This window comes from Myzus persicae, unplaced genomic scaffold (genome assembly GCF_001856785.1).
Source record: "Myzus persicae strain clone G006 unplaced genomic scaffold, MPER_G0061.0, whole genome shotgun sequence".
NCBI classification, from domain to species: Eukaryota; Metazoa; Arthropoda; class Insecta; order Hemiptera; family Aphididae; genus Myzus; species Myzus persicae.
This window is the reverse complement of record NW_019100469.1, coordinates 798,369-818,061: the sequence shown is the minus strand read 5'-3', so window position 1 is coordinate 818,061 and position 19,693 is coordinate 798,369. Positions and strand designations below refer to the sequence as shown.

General features: G+C 32.1%; 1 protein-coding gene across 1 annotated transcript; it reads right to left on the bottom strand.

Moving 5' to 3' along the window:
* Nucleotides 1–3,549: 3,549 nt before the first annotated feature.
* Nucleotides 3,550–4,305, bottom strand: LOC111035398 (zinc finger MYM-type protein 1-like). The gene has a single exon (XM_022317031.1). The coding sequence runs from the start codon at nucleotides 4,303–4,305 to the stop codon at nucleotides 3,550–3,552; it is 756 nt and encodes a 251-aa protein (XP_022172723.1).
* Nucleotides 4,306–19,693: the final 15,388 nt, after the last annotated feature.

Below are 19,693 nucleotides of genomic sequence, written 5' to 3'. Positions count from 1 at the left end.
GTATCACATAGGTGAGTACAATATTTCAATCAAGATTGGACGGATGAATTGTGACAAATGGGTGTCAAATTAGATATAATTCATGCCTTAAAATACCTTATAACATTATAATATATAAGGTAGATATAACATTTCAATGTTGGGAAATCTCAATAATTCCATTGCGTTCTTGATGGCCGTAACAGTTTTATTTGCATTTTAAGAGAGTTTATGGAGTGTATAACACATAATATTATATTATACGAGCATAATATAATAGCGATTACCTACTTTCATAAATAAATTTGAGTTTTTTAGCTTTTAATAATCATATTATCAAAAAAAATGAAATTTGATATTAATACATAGATTGGAAGTGCAACTACAATGATGTAACAATGTTTTAAAGTAACTAACGAATTAAAATATATTTGATGAACATCAGTTGAATTAGTTTTAAATTATTGTTTTATGGTAACCATACAAATTTAGTTATTTCATATATTTTATAATGCTAGCCAAAATCATTAATTCGTATTTAAGGCGCAAGTTTTATTTTATATGGTGTAAATCATTTGTCTAAAAAATAATATTATCGTATGAAATAATACTTATACAGTTATCCTTATTATTATTTTATTGAATTAATAAAAATAACAATTGTTTCACTATTGCTTGTCATTGTTACCAAAGTATTACATTTCTGAATACATTTTATTAAAAAGGTAGATATAGAACTATTACACTGACATAAAAATATAAGTATTTAATTTTGGATCATTGTTTTTTTTTTAGAACAATTTACTTGCAAAAATTAAAAATCCTATAGAAATGACAATTCCGTACATGGTTGAGATGACATTAATGTAGAAGGGTGGTATATATTATTGAACACTGTGAGGTTAGGAAGATTATGATAAAAAGTAGATAGATGATGTCAAACAAAGGATGAAGTTGCAAACTATATTGATTTGGAGACAAAAAGCGGATGGCGAAATATAATAATGTTGCTGAATTAAAATTTAGCATATGCATGAATATAGGTAATGTGAGTTATATCTAACAGCATATTGTGAGTAAAAGTTTTTATCTTTGCTGTAATAGTATAATATAGTTTATCAATTTAGTATCCCAGTATAATTCTGAATAGCGTCGAACGAAAAATTATAAAAAATGGACGTTGTGAAGACTGTGTCTATTTCAAAATGCTGATTATTATTAGAAGAAAAATTGTTTATGTCAAATCATTTGTAGAAAAGGGTCTAGTCCAGATATTGTTTGTGTCAGTGACGTCAAGTCACTTCAAAAAGTCTTTAAATAATTTAAGACATAAAGTTTAATAAAAATCCGAAAATAAATATGTCAGTAAGATAGAAATAACTTTTTTAATAAATTAGAAACGAAAACTATTAAGGATTATAAATGTTTTTTTATTCTGAAAAATCAGGATTTTTAGTCGTAAACGTTTCTCATATAATTGAGTTCACTCATTTCGTACATCCATATAACACAATAACAAGCAACTTTGTGTTATTAACAGTGGCATTCAAATTTCCTAAGATTTTGATGTAAAATATCAAAATGACCAAAAAGTCACTTCCACGTTTCTCACAACATCCGTACACTTATGTTAAGATAATAATATTGTTCTAATATTTATTAATGTACCTATTTTGCCTATACAACACGCCGTTTTTAAATTATATGCATATTTCGATTTATGACGTTATAATTAATAAGTCAACTGTTTTTATATAAAGAGGAATAAGTCAAATATTAACATTTTTTTATACTTGAATTTTGAGTGAAATGTTACGACAGATCAAATGAGAGTGCTGTCGATACAAACATTGCTATATTTATTTTAATACAAAAATGTGCAGATGATTGTATGTATAATTTTTATACTAATTTTACTGAATGTAATTATATTACAACATGATTAGCTAATGATATCTCATGATAAAAAAGAGAGATCACTTAAAATAAAATTCAACAATGACGTGGCTTATACATTTCCTAGGGAAAAGCCCCGTTACCTGGTATTTATAATGTTTTTTGAATTTTTAATATTATTCCGGAGACTAGATCCTTGAATCTGAATATGATATTTACAAACGTTTGTTATTGCAAGAGTTATTTTAGTACGGTTGTAATAATAATAGTATGTGGTAGGAATTAAAAAAACGTGAAACCATATACTTGAACATCCGTATAATTTATGTTTGGGAGTCAGTTTGTGTTGGTATTATAGGCGAGAGTGATAATTTAGGAAAATAAATTATCTTCAAACCGACCAACTGGGCACTTTTATAATTTAGGACCTGAACAATGAAATTCAAGGTCCAGAAATACGTATTTATGATGGATCTGTTGAGTTATTTCAACTAGTACAAGATAGAGAATTTGAGTCTTCTGACAGACAAGGGACAGGTTGGTGGTAACGATTTTAATATGTGATCTATTTAAATACAATATTGTAAATTAAATGTTCAATTGTTTTGTCATCATATCAAGTTATTGATTATTAATTGTTGAATAAATAAATGTGAGTTGATCACTATTGGGTCTTTTGTTGTGTGAAACTGATTTAGAAATACACTGTTATTGTGTTATATAATATAATTAAAACTTAAAGGGAAGTTCGAACTGTTTAAACTGTCAAAAGCACAAGTGACGTTAATCGAATCACGATATGTTCTGAATACGGTAATCGTTTTTTTTTTTTTTTATCTTGACATTGCTGAAACCTATTTACAGACCATCTATAAAATATTTGGCATTTATTGAAAAATTAAAAAAGGTAAAATTAAAATAAAATACTATTTAGATGGCTAGAATGCAATCGGGAAGGTCTCTTTCCCGGATTTCTTCGTTCACTCATGTTCAGTAATGTAACAATTTTTTTTGTTTTAATACGAATAATAAGATATTACGACAATCTATTTAAAGATAATACGATACCTATGGTAAAGATACAAACACAAAGATGTGTCAACCAAGTGGATCGAAGATTTTTTTAGATTTTATTTATCTATCCAGAATAAACGGGCTTATTTATTTAGAAGGTTTCTGGTTCATTTTATACTTAAACCGGTGAGATGGATTGTCAGGAAGAGTGATGGAAGAAAGGTTGGACATAAGTGGGTTACGGTTATTATAAGTTTTATTAAGTTAAATATAAGTTTAAAAACTTCTTAACGACTCAAAAGACACTATATTTTTTTATGAGTTAGTAAGTATATTTTATATTTACAATAGTTTAAAAGAAATGCATAATATGAAGTTTAAAAAAGAATAGTCATCTGATTATCGTGTGTATAGATACGATACTACGATACACACGTGATACTCTACTGCACAGAACACGACAACATGTATCATTGACAAGCAGTGGCGTAGAAAGACTCGTTAGCGCCCCTGGCAAACCTATGAAAATGCTCCTTTTTAGCGATTAAAAAATTGAAGAAAGTACGGAATAATATTTTTAACATTTATTTTTTATATACATAATTAGGTAATACAACATTATTTAATTATCAGTTATTATGACAATGTAAATTTCGAACTTTAAAAATTTTCTTTTCTTGCTTTAAGGCTAGAGAATTCATCGATGATTTCGTCATATGAAATTTGCCTAGCAAATTCATGTTCTATGGATAAAATTGCCATGCTTGTTAGTCTCTCTTGTCCAATAGTTGATCTTAAGTAATTTTTTATTAGTTTAAGTTTACTTAAACTTCTTTCACAACTAGCAGTTGTTACTGGAATAGTGAGAAATATTCTTAACGCTATTTCTATGTTAGGATAAATATCTTGTAAGTTTTGTTTATGAATAAATTTTAATAAATCAATCGGTGCAGCCATTTTGAAATCGGTCATCAATGCAGAAGCCTGGTGTTTAAAACATTCCATTTCAGAGCAAAACTCGAATCCGTTGAGGTCCTTGTCGTATTTGATTGCTAAATCGTTAGTCCATTTTTTAATTTCATCAAAATCCATTGACGATAGCTTTCTTCCACATAAAAATTCAAAGTCATTGGATAAAATAGTCATTCTTTTAAATCGCCATTTTAAACTCGATAAGATTGAGTCAACTGCCATGTAAAAATCATTTTTGATTTTGGCGTGGATGGATGTTGCACCATCATTTATTGCTTCTTCTCCATCCATATGTTTTATTTTATGCCTTCGTTTTTCTAGAAATTCGGGTGACAGTTCCATTTCGATAGCAGTATTTTTTGCATTTTTTAATAAATCCTCAAAATTGTTATCACGAATTTCTTGAATAGAATTATACAAACCGTTTAACATTTTACTTGCCATATCAATTGTAATATCTTTAGTTTGCAAAGACTTATTGGTTTTATCGATATGCTTAAGTATTTTATTCCATATATTTAGTAAGCACAGAAATTTTAGATCTATTAGGCGTAAAATTTGATTTCAACCATCAATAGTGTCATAGTTCATATTAGTAATGTCCCGCATTTGTTTCAATATCATAGCAATACTGATGATATTAGTATGTAAAGCTGAAATGGCTTGTTTCTTTGATGACCAACGAGTATCACTATGTTTCTTTAAAGTAACATTTATGACATTTTTTAACATATTCTATCTTGAAGTAGAACTAGAAAAGAATACAAATATTTTCTGAACACTTCCAAAAAAAGTTATCATAGCAGGTGAAGTTTCGGCAGCATGAACGCCAACGAGGCAATACGATTACCCGCATCGTACTATCATGCATTGTAATACGCACTATCGTCACTTTTAAAAATAAGATTATTGATATATAAACGACAAATAATATCATAATATATTTTATAGACGGGCCACGGGCGATCCGATAACGATAGGCTCGATGTTCACACACACACACAAACACACACTCACCGTTCCTTGTACTGAAACACGAATTTAACGATAAACAAGATAAACAAGATAAACAAAATCATACACATTTCAAAATGTATAGTCATATAGGTAATACAGAAATGTCGTTTTGAAGTTAGAATAAAAATAAGTACCAATTTTAAAGCACAAATTGGCGCCCCTTCATAATTTGCGCCCCTGGCGTAGGCACAGTTCGCCATACCCTTGCTACGCCACTGTTGACAAGTCGGCTGAATGGTTTTATTGAAATGGTAATTATTTCTCAGACGGTATGACCGCAAAGGCATGATAATAATATTATATTAATGTCGTACGAGTTTTCACAGTGTCCTGCACCTTCGTCGCGAGCTCGAGACTGATATTAAATTCACGAGACGGATTTATTTTTCGGTCCACGGGGCACGGGGGTGCGGTGGTGGCGACGACAGCTGCTGTTGCAGTTTGGACGGGATTGCTATCATGGTGTCCTGCACACCGGAATCGGAACATAATGCACAGACACTCGTTGTGGGCGACGAAGATTAATTTTACAGAATTTTGCAGTCGTACATCGGTAAGACCAGCACCTTCTCCATTTGACGTGGTCCATGGAACTACTTAAAGTTATTGCGTTTTGAATAAGTAAACGCGACGACGACGACGACGATGACGATGAATCCTCTCGTATACACAACGACGACGACGATGTCCGTTTGACCCAAACTCTCTCCCCATCACGCCACCAAGGGCCCTTTAAGTTATGATACAGTTATATTATTTACAACGCGATGGCGAAACCACAGGGAAATACTGAAGATGACAATAAATTAAAGCGTCGTGACCTGGGTTCAATTTCCGATCCGTCGTAGATTGCGCTTTTCACGACACTATAGTTTTGCGCCTTTTCTCGAAAATGTCATGAATTTTCCAGAAAGGAATAACGTGAAACCAACGACTATAATATTCCAAAGGTGTAAATTATTTATTTTACAGAATAAAAGGCTAAATTGTAAATCCTGCCAGCGTGGCAGATATTCTTTAGTCGTGCCACCAAAGTTTGAACTGAATGCTCCAGAAAGAGCTCTGCAGCCGACGACCGATGGTCGTCACAAATCGATTTCACACAGACGCCTGATGCGAATTTATCGAAACCGTAGATTTCCACAAGCTGCGACACGTGCAAATTATTAATTGAGTTTATTTATGGCATCGTTGACTCGTTTAATTACTCCAGTATACACCCGCGTTAATTGTTAAAACAATAATTATTTTCTTTGACGCATTTTGAAAACATTTAATTTTATAGTTGAGTTTGTAAATACCATAATTTATACTTGACTTGACTTTTTATTTAACGATTTGTTTAAACGTGTTCAATCAACGACGTAATTTGTAAAATAAAAGTTTATGTTTGTACTCGCGTAAACTCGAGTCGCAATCTGAAAGCGACCTAGTCAAATTTTAGGGTAAACACAAATGAACACTTTGTTTGGCTTTTATACAATCATGTATTATTAATTTTAAGTTTTTAAAGTTTATGTTGTTTAAGTTTAGTTAAGTTAAACAACGTATTTCTTGATAAATAATTAGTTGATATAAAAGCAATCAATTGTTAATATACATTATAAACATGTGGTAACAATTTCTAATCAGTAAAGAAAACCTCAAAAGCTTGCGTTACTTTAGTTTAAAATAAAAACATTTTAAACAATTTTCTTAGAAAATTCTTTTCCCTGGAAATTTATAATGTTTAGAAATAACAACTGTAATCGATAAAAATATTATTATTACTTTTAATTACCAATGGTCATTAATATATTTTTTTTAAATTCTAAACTTGAACACACACACACACACACACAGTCATTTTCATTTTATTTATTTTTCAAGTCAACTGAGTGCCAGTAAAATATATTTTAAACGTAATAACATAATAAGCTTTGCATATAAAATGTATTCAAGCTTGCCAACTATAGGTAGATACAAATATTAATATGTAAAAATATACGAACAGCACAATAACAATTAGACTCGTATAAAAATAAAATAATTAACTATAACAATATAGTTCTAGTTGTGTTGCATTTAAAATAAATATCAAATGTACAACTACTGCAGTGTGAGCGTATATCACGACATAAATTATTTTAACAGTTTTTTATTTTTTCATTTTATGTTTTATATTTTAATTAATTCTTGCTGTACAATAGAATGTTAATACTCATAGCGGGTTGATTTTAATTAGGGTGAACTGAAAAAAAAAGTTACACCACCTAAATATGTACTCCAAACCAGCAACATTTCATAATAATATTATATACACCTAATATTCGTTATTGTACTGTTAAAGCTGTATACGAACATTAACTCGGTCTGATTACTATATGCGTTATATACACCGACCAAGAGTTAAAGCTCATCATGTGGTGCTCTTTTCATATATTTTTTAAATAATTCGAAATATTACTTAGCGTTTTCGGTTTACACCTGAATCAAGTATATACATATACCGCGAATCCACACACGGACACGCGGGATATCGCATTCACGTATATATCACCAGATGCGCCCACTTCACAAAAATGCTCCCCACTACGCCTTGGAATACTTTTACGACACCAAACCTTTTAGGATAATGTAATCACTCCGTGGTTGGCTTAGATTTTGGTGGTCCTGAATTTCGTAACCCTAAAAAATATCGAATTCCTCGGAGATGTAAGAATAATTTCAAAATTCTTGCGAAAATAGGGTAATTCAATGTTATCTGTCAATAATAAATTTAATAATAAACACCTTTTTCTTTGTATCTAATGCTTAATACGAACTGTAGACCAGATTCCGGTGCATACAAAATATAAAATATGCATATGAGTTGGTGATAAGTGTAATGACCGTGAAAGGTGTTCAAACGAAATGGTAAGAAATTCTGAAAACAATTAATTATAAATTCTATCAAGCTAACCCGTTGAAACAGAACATTATAATAATACTTTTTAAATACATCTGTGGTATAAATTCAACGATGTCTTATTTTAATCTTTGAATGGTAAAAATCGTACCACCATAGATTACGATTTCATTAAAAAATAATCCAACAAGTTATGGGTTGTGGTCGAGGTTTGAGCAATTATGAAGATATCAACAATAATAACAATTAAAAAAAACATTTATCAATATATTCAATCCACAGCATTAAATGCTATTAAGCAATGCTACTTATACACAAATTAAACATTTACCTAAATATATACTATATAATATTGTTATGGAATTTCATAGCTTTAATATAACATAAGAAACTATCTCAGACGAAATATTGTTGTGTATAATACATATGACAATGGGTTCTTAAATGAAAAAAAAATCCCAGTCTTATCATTTTTATAACAACGTAGTAATTTTGGCAGACAATTTTTATCGTCGTAGGATAATATATGTATAACATGGCCTGGTATATGGTACTATAGTATATTATTACTTAGATTTTAATCATAGTGAGGGTTCAACGATTACATTCTTGTTGATGTAAAAACATGTATGAGATATTACAAACTCGAACAACCTTAATAATAAAAAAAAAGAAATATAAAAAAAAAAAGAAAAGCAGTTGAAACTGGTAGACTTATGGCTATTTTATGGTCTATAAAATATTCATTCAATAACTTTCCCTATTTCGGAGAGTAAAATATGCTCTTAAATTGAAAAAAAAAAACAAATTTAACCGATCGTAATAATATATTATTACTCTTGAGTCTTGAGTCTTGATGCCTTATGAATCAAGACATATATTATATAATGTGAACGTACAATTTCATATAATTTGTGTTATGCATATTTATCTTATAGACGATGAAATTGTATATTATAATTATGTACCCATATAGAGGTACTTGAAAGTTTAAAGTAATACCTTGTAAAATATATTCTATGCGAGTTATGAAACGAACATATTTTTTGAATCCTCTAATTGGTTATTGAATAATAGTGTGTGTTAAACCTTTAATATTATTATTTATTGCAATATCGCATTCTAATCGTGAATAATTATTGGGAAATTCACAAAATTGACTGTTGTGTTCGATCATTTCGTCGTGCAATTAGAGAAAAAAAACAATTTTTCAGACTGTGAAAATCATTTATTCAATACTCATTACCCTCATAAATATCACTATAGATGAGTGTGTCAGTTTGTGACTTTGCTAGTATAGTGCAGCTGTTGGATTAATAGTCACACATTTTAGGTGTTAAACAATAATACTTTATACCATTGACAGGTCAATAGTAAATTTGTTTCAAATTCAACAACGTTTTAAAGTGTTAATAATATTATAATAGTTATTATTTTTGGCGTCATTAATATTACACATCTTAAACGATGTATGCAAGTTAAACAAATGTAATATTAAACTTAGCACAGCACTTCATGTGTTTCTCATATTATGTCAAGAGACGCGTGTGGTTTATGACCAGCTTATTGTATTTTTGTTTCATTTATACATATTTAACACGAGCAAACTCGTATTGCATAAATATATTATTATATTATTTGGGCACGTTCCGCTCAATATTTGTATTTAAAAACATTGTTCAAGTTTTCCAATTAGTTATAAAGGTTCGCTACTATACTGTTGACTAGTTGAATTAAAAACGATGATATTGTAGGCACGTACAGTCTATAAGGGGGAGTTAATAAAACTTCGTTTTGTTTATTTTGACAGTCAAGAAATTGTACAAATCGAATTTTCCAACGGGGCCACGATCCTCGAAGACACCGGTATTTTTGTGTTCCGACTTTAAATTATTAACAGTTACCGGTAAAACCTAATTACCCAGGTCAAGTTTTCCGGCCACTAACGCGGACATTGTTTACCACTAGAATAGGCGTGTGCCTATCGGTGTACCTTTCTATAGTAGTCGTAGTTTACGGAGTTCGATACATACATATTATATGGCTGTAAAAATATCGCAAATTACATAATACTGGGTGCGGTAAAAGAAGCTTACTGGTTTGGATCAGATATGTTAATCGTCGATGGTGGGAGGGGGAGTAGTGGCATGGGGCTGTGACTGTTTTGTTTGCAGTAGAGGAATGCAAGTTCAGTTGTCAAAATGTCTCGGTACAACGCCTAACCGAGTGTTCTATAGAATTTTTTTTTGCTATCGGTCAATTATGTGACGTTCCTCATGCGATGACTGGAACACGAATGTTCTAAAAATTTAGAAAATGGCTTACCAAGTGTATCCGAAGATACCATATGGATGATAACGGCTTTCATGCATAAACTGAATTCGTTACAGAATCTAGTAGAATATACAACAATTGAAATTGCTCAATTTGTTGAGATTTTTTTTTGCTTTTTTAAAATTTTCCGGTTTCTACGTCATACCCACCATACAAATCAATATGCGTTTTCGGTTATCGATTTTACCGAACAATATACAACGTATAAAGACCTTTGCACTCCCCTCGAAGAAGTCTCCGATGAATTAATGATTCATCGCCGCGGTCGATAATACGCGCATAATATTATCCGTGTTGATAATAATATTGTAAGGACGTTATCGTTTCGTACACTTGTTACCGATTTGTCTGCGCCCTGTGGAGTGTGGGTAGTAGTTGCAGCCTGTGGGATCAAAACGAAAGACACGACCGCATTGGCGTATGAAGTTAAGCGGAGGAGGTTATTCGACGGGCTCGAAATCGTCCGTTGGATATCGACCGAGCGTTCGTGCATTATGATACGCACGCCATGTTTACACGATGCAATTCGTACGATAAATAATTAATACCCTTGGAATATAATTCGAGCAAACAGAAACGTATATTTCGAGCACGAATCGCTGCGAACAGAGTCGTCGACGGCGCACTGTGATACTGCTGGCAAAGTAAATATGCCCTCCGAGAGCAACTTACTATATATTATACACTGTTCAACAGAATGGAAACTATTTGTAGGTGTACCAGCGATATGCCAACGCAGATAAGAATGGCGTACGCGTTTCGATCTCAGCCCTTATCCATTTCCAAACTGAATATATAACGTGCCTTTCGGTATCAGCTTGACATGCATACAATATTTTTCCTACATAATAGTAAACTGTAACGGTAATAGTAATAGCCCTACTCGTAAAACACATTAGAATATGATTTATATGTTTTCCTTTTTCCCTCCAATGTTTTTGGGTACATGTAAAATGTATTGCCAACATTATCTTTGATATGTGAAAAAAATAAACAACAGTGTGTACTCAAATGTTAATAGGACACTTGGTCTATCGGTGTGTTCAAATTAAAATAATATGATCCATATAATTATAATGCTTTAATAATGCTCGTAATAATATACTTTTTTAATTAAAAATATAAATTAATTTATGTATATAATTTTGTATTCAAATAAATTTATTAAATGATAACGAAGTATAATTGATATTATCAGGTATGTTACTTTTAATTTTTGTTTTATACATTACAGTACATAAAGTTGGTGCCCATGATCGTGACTTGTATTGCCATATAACCTGAATAATATTACATAGACTCACTTAACATAAGATTATAGATTGTATTTTATGTTATCTACTAATAATTATCGAAGGTATTTGGATAAAGATTCAATAGCTTAGCAAAAAATTAATGGTTTGTTTATATTGATTGTGTTTCTGAATCTCTATTGGAAGAAATAGTATTTTCATATAAAAAATAACCATAGATTTATAAAATATCAAAATGTTAATTGATTGAAACAATATTCGATGCTATGAAGGAACTACGAGTTTGTAAATATGTACAGAATTTACTCACACAAATTACGGATGTGGTAATATTTTTTATGTAGTTGTAAGAAATATTCCAAAAAAATAAAAATAAGTTACACATTATGAATGAACTGCCATATTGTGCTAATCAAATTTTGTCATTCAATCAATCCTGAAACTTAGATATATTTTTGTTTCAATTTAAAGATAAATACAATAAGATTACTGAAATAAAAGTGACACAATAAAACATTACTATACCCATGTAGAAACTATTTATTCTAATTACAAGTATTTTTTTCAGAACACCAATAGATGAAACCTATAAAACCAATAACGGTGAACTTCTAATAAATTCTATTTCAAACTTTCATATTTAAGTTACTCAGTTTATGTTGTTGTTGATTCTTCTACAGAATATTATACTAAAGATACTAGTGATACTGAACTTGTGTACGATGATATTTTATCATCTGCATCTCATTTACACAAAATCAACACAACAAAAAGTTTATTTCATTTAAAACAATGCGAGAGACTAGTTAAGAATTTCGAAAAATGAATTTATAGAAATATTGTTGTTTTTGTATGTAATGTATACTTGAAATATTCTTCAAGGTGATATTACCTATGTTAACTTAAAAAAACTTAAAAGCGTCATTTTACAATTATGATTTCAATGAAAACTATTATACTTCTCAGTAAAATTATCAATTTTCATAATTTGAGGTTATTCGAGAACGAGTAACAGCAGATACTTGAAATTTACCAAATGTTTACATTATTATTTTCTATAATCAAGCTACTTTTTTAACCGTTTATAGATATATAATTCTGACCTGAACAAAATAATGTATTTATTTTACAATGATGTGTATGTATGATTTTTATTTCAGTCTATCATACATTTTTCTTTCATCAAATTGTATTTTATTAATATTACTCAAAATCTACCTAATAACCTTAAATACTTTAAAATTATTATCATCAAATATTAATTTCATCAATTTCCCCATGAATGATGTACTTTTCAAAATATTTTAACTTAATTTGAGCTTTGCATGGCCATGAGAATTTTTTTTCGACGATTGTCAATGTATAATATAATTTTTGCTTGATAAGAAATTTGAAAATGCAATACTCGTATAATAGATTTCACATAAGTTTTTGATGGTGTACTTCATTGTTAAAAAAATCAGCATAAATCCACAATACATTTTTATAATTGTCTGAAGTTTTAGTAATACAATTTTAATTGCTTTGTTGTAACTTGTAATTCAAAAATATTTTTCGTAGTGATTTGAAACTTTTACGTGTTCACACAATGACATTTTCAAAATATTTAAATGAATAGTATGCTATCAAATAATCATAGAACAAACATATAAACACCCCTCAGCGGTAAGTCGGTATTGACTCAAAAGTTAACTTTTATAATATAAATAGTATAATAAATTCATTATTTTCGCCACAAATCAGTACTACTTACTGTATTACAAATTGTTAAAGATATTACCTACTTTAATATCAATATAAATATAGCATATAATATACTGAGTAATATTGGCTGACAGGTCTTCTTCTCTCAGAACTGTTTTTCTTATGCAATGATTTATCATTGAATTCTCTTTCAACGCATAAATTACAATGACCTACTCATGACAATTTGAGGATGCACTCCACACATACTTTACAGCAGAGAGGTTACCTACTTTTCCCCTTTTTTTATGATGAGCTGTTTTATAATCACTTATGCAAATTTGAATTTAAGCGTGAACTCTCTACTTCCAAAACAAGCGACAGCCTATGTGCTTATAAGGAAGTGGTTATAATAAATAAAAATAATTTTCAAAATATTTCATAAAAATTGAGGTCACACCAGTGGTGTAGAATCTAAAAACATATCTTTTAAATACATTTTTCAATCATCCGACTATATTTATACTTTGGTCGCGACGTATATTCTATATTATAAATTATACAATGTATTTTATAATTATATGTATAATACATTTAGAAAATTAATAGGTCTGTAAAACCAAACTATGTTTCCAAAAGATTTTACACCTGTTGCGTTCGGATTTACAGGAAAAAAATACCTCTATTATTTGGCCGCTCTCATATAATCACTTTATTACAAAATACACATTACTACATCGGAATGTGGCAACCTAGTTATACCGCCGTCCCACGTGTGTGTGGTAGGATGCACGCGTCTCCTGTTATAAATAAGTTCAACTAATATATAAACGTCATGTTGAATACTCTTTCGATATTTTATAATATATTATTACATATTAAACGTATTTCATGTGAAATGGGGCGGGAAAAGCGGGAAAAACGAGGACGAGGACGAGGACGAGGACGAGGACGAGGAGTAAAACGCATTTTGCACTCACCGCCACGTGTCAAGCATTCCGACGGGCTTAATAAAGAGCAATTTCGAACAGCACCCGTTTCCTCCGGGCCGATAAGGGTACGGGTGGAAAAAAAAACGAACGTACACGCCGAAAGCTTACTCGGGCCTGTGTGGAAGTTTATACACATACACTAGTATAAACGAGATATGGGTAATGGAGGGGTGGCCTTATATATTGTGTGTGGGTGTAGCATACGAAGCAGTGATTAATTGGCTCGTACTTGGGGTTCATGCAGGGTTAGTGGTCGTCGTGTGCTCTGAGATACACGACACCGTCGCGTTTTGTGCGCGAACGAGGTGACGATGACGACTTCGACGACGACTGCGGTCAGGGGGTGTCAGACGGGCGAGGGCCATAAAAAAAAAGAACAACAGGCGATACGTCGCGTTAGTAAGGATGTGTAGGGGGTGGTGTAAAAAAAAATTCGTTTTTGTTTTATCTCGCGTGTATTTTGTTTTGTCGGTCGGCCCGGCCGAGTGGTGCTCTGCCGTTGTTTCGTGTTAATTTATTTTGCAACCGCTGTCACGTAACTAAACTACACCACGCGCCGCCACCTGCTCCTCTACTCTACCACCGAAAGCTATGCCCCCGACCCTTGACCGATGATATTTTTGGGTCCGGGACGCTTTTATTCATTCCACCATTCCATCGGCTAGCAACTCTTCTGCTCCCGTACTGACCGTATGAATATTATGACTGTACATCATGTGCGACGCTCGTGAAAATCGTATACATTTGGTCGCATAAGACGTAGCAAAAGACGTCATGTTAAGTATAAGAATATTTTAATTCTACAGACAGCTGAACGCGACTAGATGCGGTTTGTTATGTCGAATTTCTCTCGACGTAAGTTCTACTATTTGAAGATTTGCTTCAGCTCTTAAAAAGTTTAACCTGACCTGTCTCGGTGGAACCCTAATTAATCATAAAATTCGCCACACCGAAACGAATACTAATCGTGCAACTTGGATAATATTATTACGCAAGACATTGTCTATAGGGAATGACGCAGACGAGCCTATCGATTCAGTTTGCGCAGCTGTGGTGTATCGTTTTTGAAGTGGGAAACGCGATGAAACCCAGCTCACTATATTATTTGAAACTATTCCTATATATAATACGTTAAATTATTAAAATTATATCAACGTCGTGATTTTTCAACCACCAAAAACATAATGGGAATTAAAACAGTCAGATAATGCGCCATTGAAAAAAAAAAATACTCACACATACAATATTTGAATATTTAAGTGGATGATAATAATATTAAAATCACGTTTTAAACTAGACGAAATGGAAAATTAATTATCACATAAAACCGTCGTTGCTTATCCCATCAGATACATCCTAAATGGGTAACGGATTTACGTAGAATAATTAAAAACCTTGGTTGAGTTTGTCATTCAGTTTCAGTAGCATGATAGTTAATTTATTTTCCGAAAAATGTTGAAATAATGTGTGATTAAAGTGCGTTTGTAGATCTGTTGACTCACAAACTTAATAATAATGTGTTTGTTAACATTTTTACTCGAGTAACCTTTGTATCTAATTTTCATTGCGGCGCGGTGTGGGATAACAACACCACACGTTTCAATATTAATGTGTTGGCGAAATGAATAACTTTAAAATTGATAGTACAACGAGTTCGTATTCAGCAGCAGTAGGTATATAATATTATTATGTTCCCGCGAAATTACTTTTAATAATTTAAATTATTGTTATTGTTGTTCGTGAATAATTTTATAACTGTACCCCAGACGACCACAAAAAGTAATTTTAATTAAAAGCAGAACGTTATAATAATATAATATCCGAACGCGCAACGAACTCGCTCGTTAATGACAACATCTCGTTATCGACACGTTGTAGGTAACGCTGCTGCATTATTAAAACGTGTACCTATGTCCAACGCCATCATAAAATATAGACGATTTCGACCGGAAGTCAAACACTCCTCGTATAGCGGTCGGATGCCGTTGATAATTATACGCCATGGCTATGATGAAATATGCAAACAACTGTGTTTAATATAACTACATTCGTAATTATTATAATATTTTATAATTCGAGATGAACGCTTAGGATATTTTAATTTCTGATAAGTGATATTAAGTTTCTCGGCATTACCATAATTTTATTATTCCTGTAATGATATTATATGAAATCGTGGTTTTCATAATATATCTGATGGGTATACATTTTAAATAATTTTCTAAGGGTTTCAAATATTAAAAACTAAAAACTACTGTGAACCTAATTTTTAAAAACATGTGATTAAAAATGACTTCCCTGTGGAATTAATAAGTTATAACTCACATCGACGCAAATATGTCGAAAATGGGATATGAAAGTGTTTGAGTCATTGCAAAAAAGTATTTTTATATTCCTTGATATTTTATTTTTTGTCGACTCTGGGGCTCAGCGTGATATCATATCATTGCAACGAGACATTAAAGACTTTGATATTAAGGTTAGTTTCTTATGACTTTAGGAATTAGGATTCAATTAATTTTTTTATGGGGGGATGACATTGAATAGTGAACGCCTTCAGTGTTGAATCAATTGTTGAGGATGTTTTACCAAAAATGGTTGTTTAGTACATCATTTAGTTAATCATGTCGAACATATTTTATTTTTTATTCCTGACTTAGCAATATCGACGAAACCGTCGAGAGATTCTGATAATATACTAATATTATCATACATACCGGCGGCGGGCAAATACTCAGACAACTGCGGTAAAATACATATTTTGTAATAATTATTATTTTAATACCGCGCAGTGCTATTATACACACGAGTTCGCGAGTTCTGGGTGGGCGGGAGGACGGGGAGAAGAAAAAAAAAAATCGAAATTCGAATCGGATTTATAATTCCGGTCTAGTGCTGGCGCGAGCTATGGCGTGGAATCGGTACGGGTGGCGGAGATTTTATATGGGGACGAAGCCGGAAAGAGCTTTTGTTATTTACAGCTCTGGCGAACGAGACTTGACCTCCGGTACGCGGCGGCGGCGGTCGCCTATAATTCATACGGGGTGTTCCTGCCGCCGACGACCGACTATATATAAATATATGTGTGCGCGTGTGGGTGTGTGGGTGTGTGTGCGTGTATTCCGATTGCTGGTGTCGGCGGCAGCGTTGGGTGGTCGGGGGGGGGAGGGGGGGATAGGAAACGCTGCCGTATTTTCAAAGTCCGCGTGGTATCTGCCGCCACCCCCGCCGACGGGTTTTTTGACGCGTATAACATCTTATACACTGCTGCAGCGGGCCGCCGAGTCCAATTTCCCGACCTTCAGTCCGACGGCGACCATTTATCGCCCGCTGCAGCGATACGTATATGTGTATAATATACGCGTTCAAGTCTACATACACATTACACACAACAAATCGACACCCGGACCCGGCCGGCCGTCCACCCGTCTGCACCGCCTTTTGCGCCAAGGACCTTCGCCGTTCGATCCCACTTCCGACTTCCGAATGATAGATTTTCGACGATATATTACGTATGGGTACCTATAATGTTATTTTCATGTCCCACCTCCGACGCCGGTATACTGCATAAAAAATCCATATCTCGCGCGTATCGCCTTTTCGATGTTATTACACCACGACTGTCGTTATTACGTGGGTGTAATATATTCGTCCCGATCGACCGGACGCGTGTTTGAGATTTAAACCGTTGAACGTGGACGGAGGGCTATCTGCAGGTAAATATAATAAGATATTATTATCTAGTAGGAGTTGTGTAAATTTAATTACCGTATCCCGGGTTCGGGTAGACAGTGTTTAAGGATCTTTAATGAATTTAAATAAATGGGTTCTATCGCCTAAAAAGTAAGGTTCGGCGAGTGAAGTCTTAAAACAGCCAGTAGAAGAAGGCCGTGGAAGTCAGAAGTCTTACGAAGCTCAGTGATATGAGAGGTTTCGATGTCCATAATAATGTCTGGAACTAACCGTTCTCACACGATGTGTTTAAATTGGCATTGGATGCTTACTGCTATTAATAGTTGTGCGAGAATATACAATTGACAATTGTTGAGAATAGAAGTTAATAATACTGCAACGTGAGTGCAACGTACAATTTATATAATTTATGCAATGTGTGCATTATACATACTATATGTTCCTATTATAGGTGTCGTGTAACACAATTGTTTCGTCATGACCTATATATTGCATTTCCTTATAAAATGTTATAATATTATTCATTGCAGCAGATGGGAATTGTAATTTTTTTTTTTTATTACGATGATCCGTAAATTTCACTCTCGGGGAATCTCATTTTTCGATTGTTGATGAGTTATGACTCATCAATTAAGTATAATAAAAATTATAACTGCGATTCGTAGCACCGGCATTATGCAAAATGTAGTGTCAAGCAAAACAGTTTGAAAAATCACGTTCGTCGCGTTTAGACTCCTCACCGATATACAAACATCGATTTTGGTAAGTACCATGTCAGACGTCTGAAGTGTGTACTTTGAAACTCATTATGACTTTTCATTCAATTATTTTAAAGTTTTTGTTTCATTCGTTGTACTTCTCCTCTTGATGGTTATAGGTACAAATATGCTAATGGAACAAGTAAAACAATAGTCGTTCGGCGATGCGTAGATATAAAATGCAAACTAAATGTATTAATTTGATTGACAAAGTCTAAAAAAAAAATGAATCTAAACATTTCTTTTATAATATTTACACGAATACGACTAGTGTTTAAAACGGTGGAATAACGCGTTTAATAATGTTTGCCATTAGCGAAAAGAATAATAATTCGCGTGACTAAACACGAATTTTTGGTTTTCAACGTTTGCACTTAAAATATACGAGTAATATTTTGATAAATAAATTGTTTCCCTTTCTTAAACACTACATCATCTCATCTCGAGCTGTACTTACCCCATTTTTATTATTATTATTATTTTTTTTTTTTTTTTTAGTACCGATACATTAATCTTGATAATGTTTTTGTCATTCCGTTCACGACACGCTCCAGGGATCCGTGTACGTGGTGCGGATGTGGTGGTAGAAACTGGACACTATATAAGCGACAACTGTACTGTGTTTTTCTTTGACTGAACGGTTTTAGTGGTTGTTTTTCACCATTCCTTTGTTACAACCCTTTCTCTCGATTCGAGCTTCTAGTTGTTTTTTTTTTCGGGTCTTCGGATAATCCATCCGATTTACGACCATACCAATGTAATATTGCAGTGTTGGAAGAAATACAAATACTACAAACATGTACAATTTAAACTATATAACTGTATTATAGGGTCAATGTAATACGTATTCGATGTATATATATATATATTTGTAAACAAATTTATTTTTATACTTTAATAATATTATTAGTTATAATTGTGAGTGGAATGTATACCTTCCATCCCTGCTTATTGTTGACCAATAATTTAATTTAATTACTTTTTATAATTTTGACATAATAAAAAACATGTTATGTTCAATTGAAATTCTAAAGCACGATTCACGATAAAATTACAAAAAAAAAAAATATGTATAACAATAAATATATTTATTTTTGTGAATTAAAATATTCAATACTAACTATAAAATGCATTTGATCCAGTTTTTAATTCAAATAAAATTATTCGAATACAATACAAAATATCGAATTAAACTTGATCCAAACGGACTTGAAA

Coding starts and splice junctions, on each gene's coding strand:
- LOC111035398 (XM_022317031.1), bottom strand. CDS start 4,305: ATGGCAAGTAAAATGTTAAACGGTTTGTATAATTCTATTCAAGAAATT.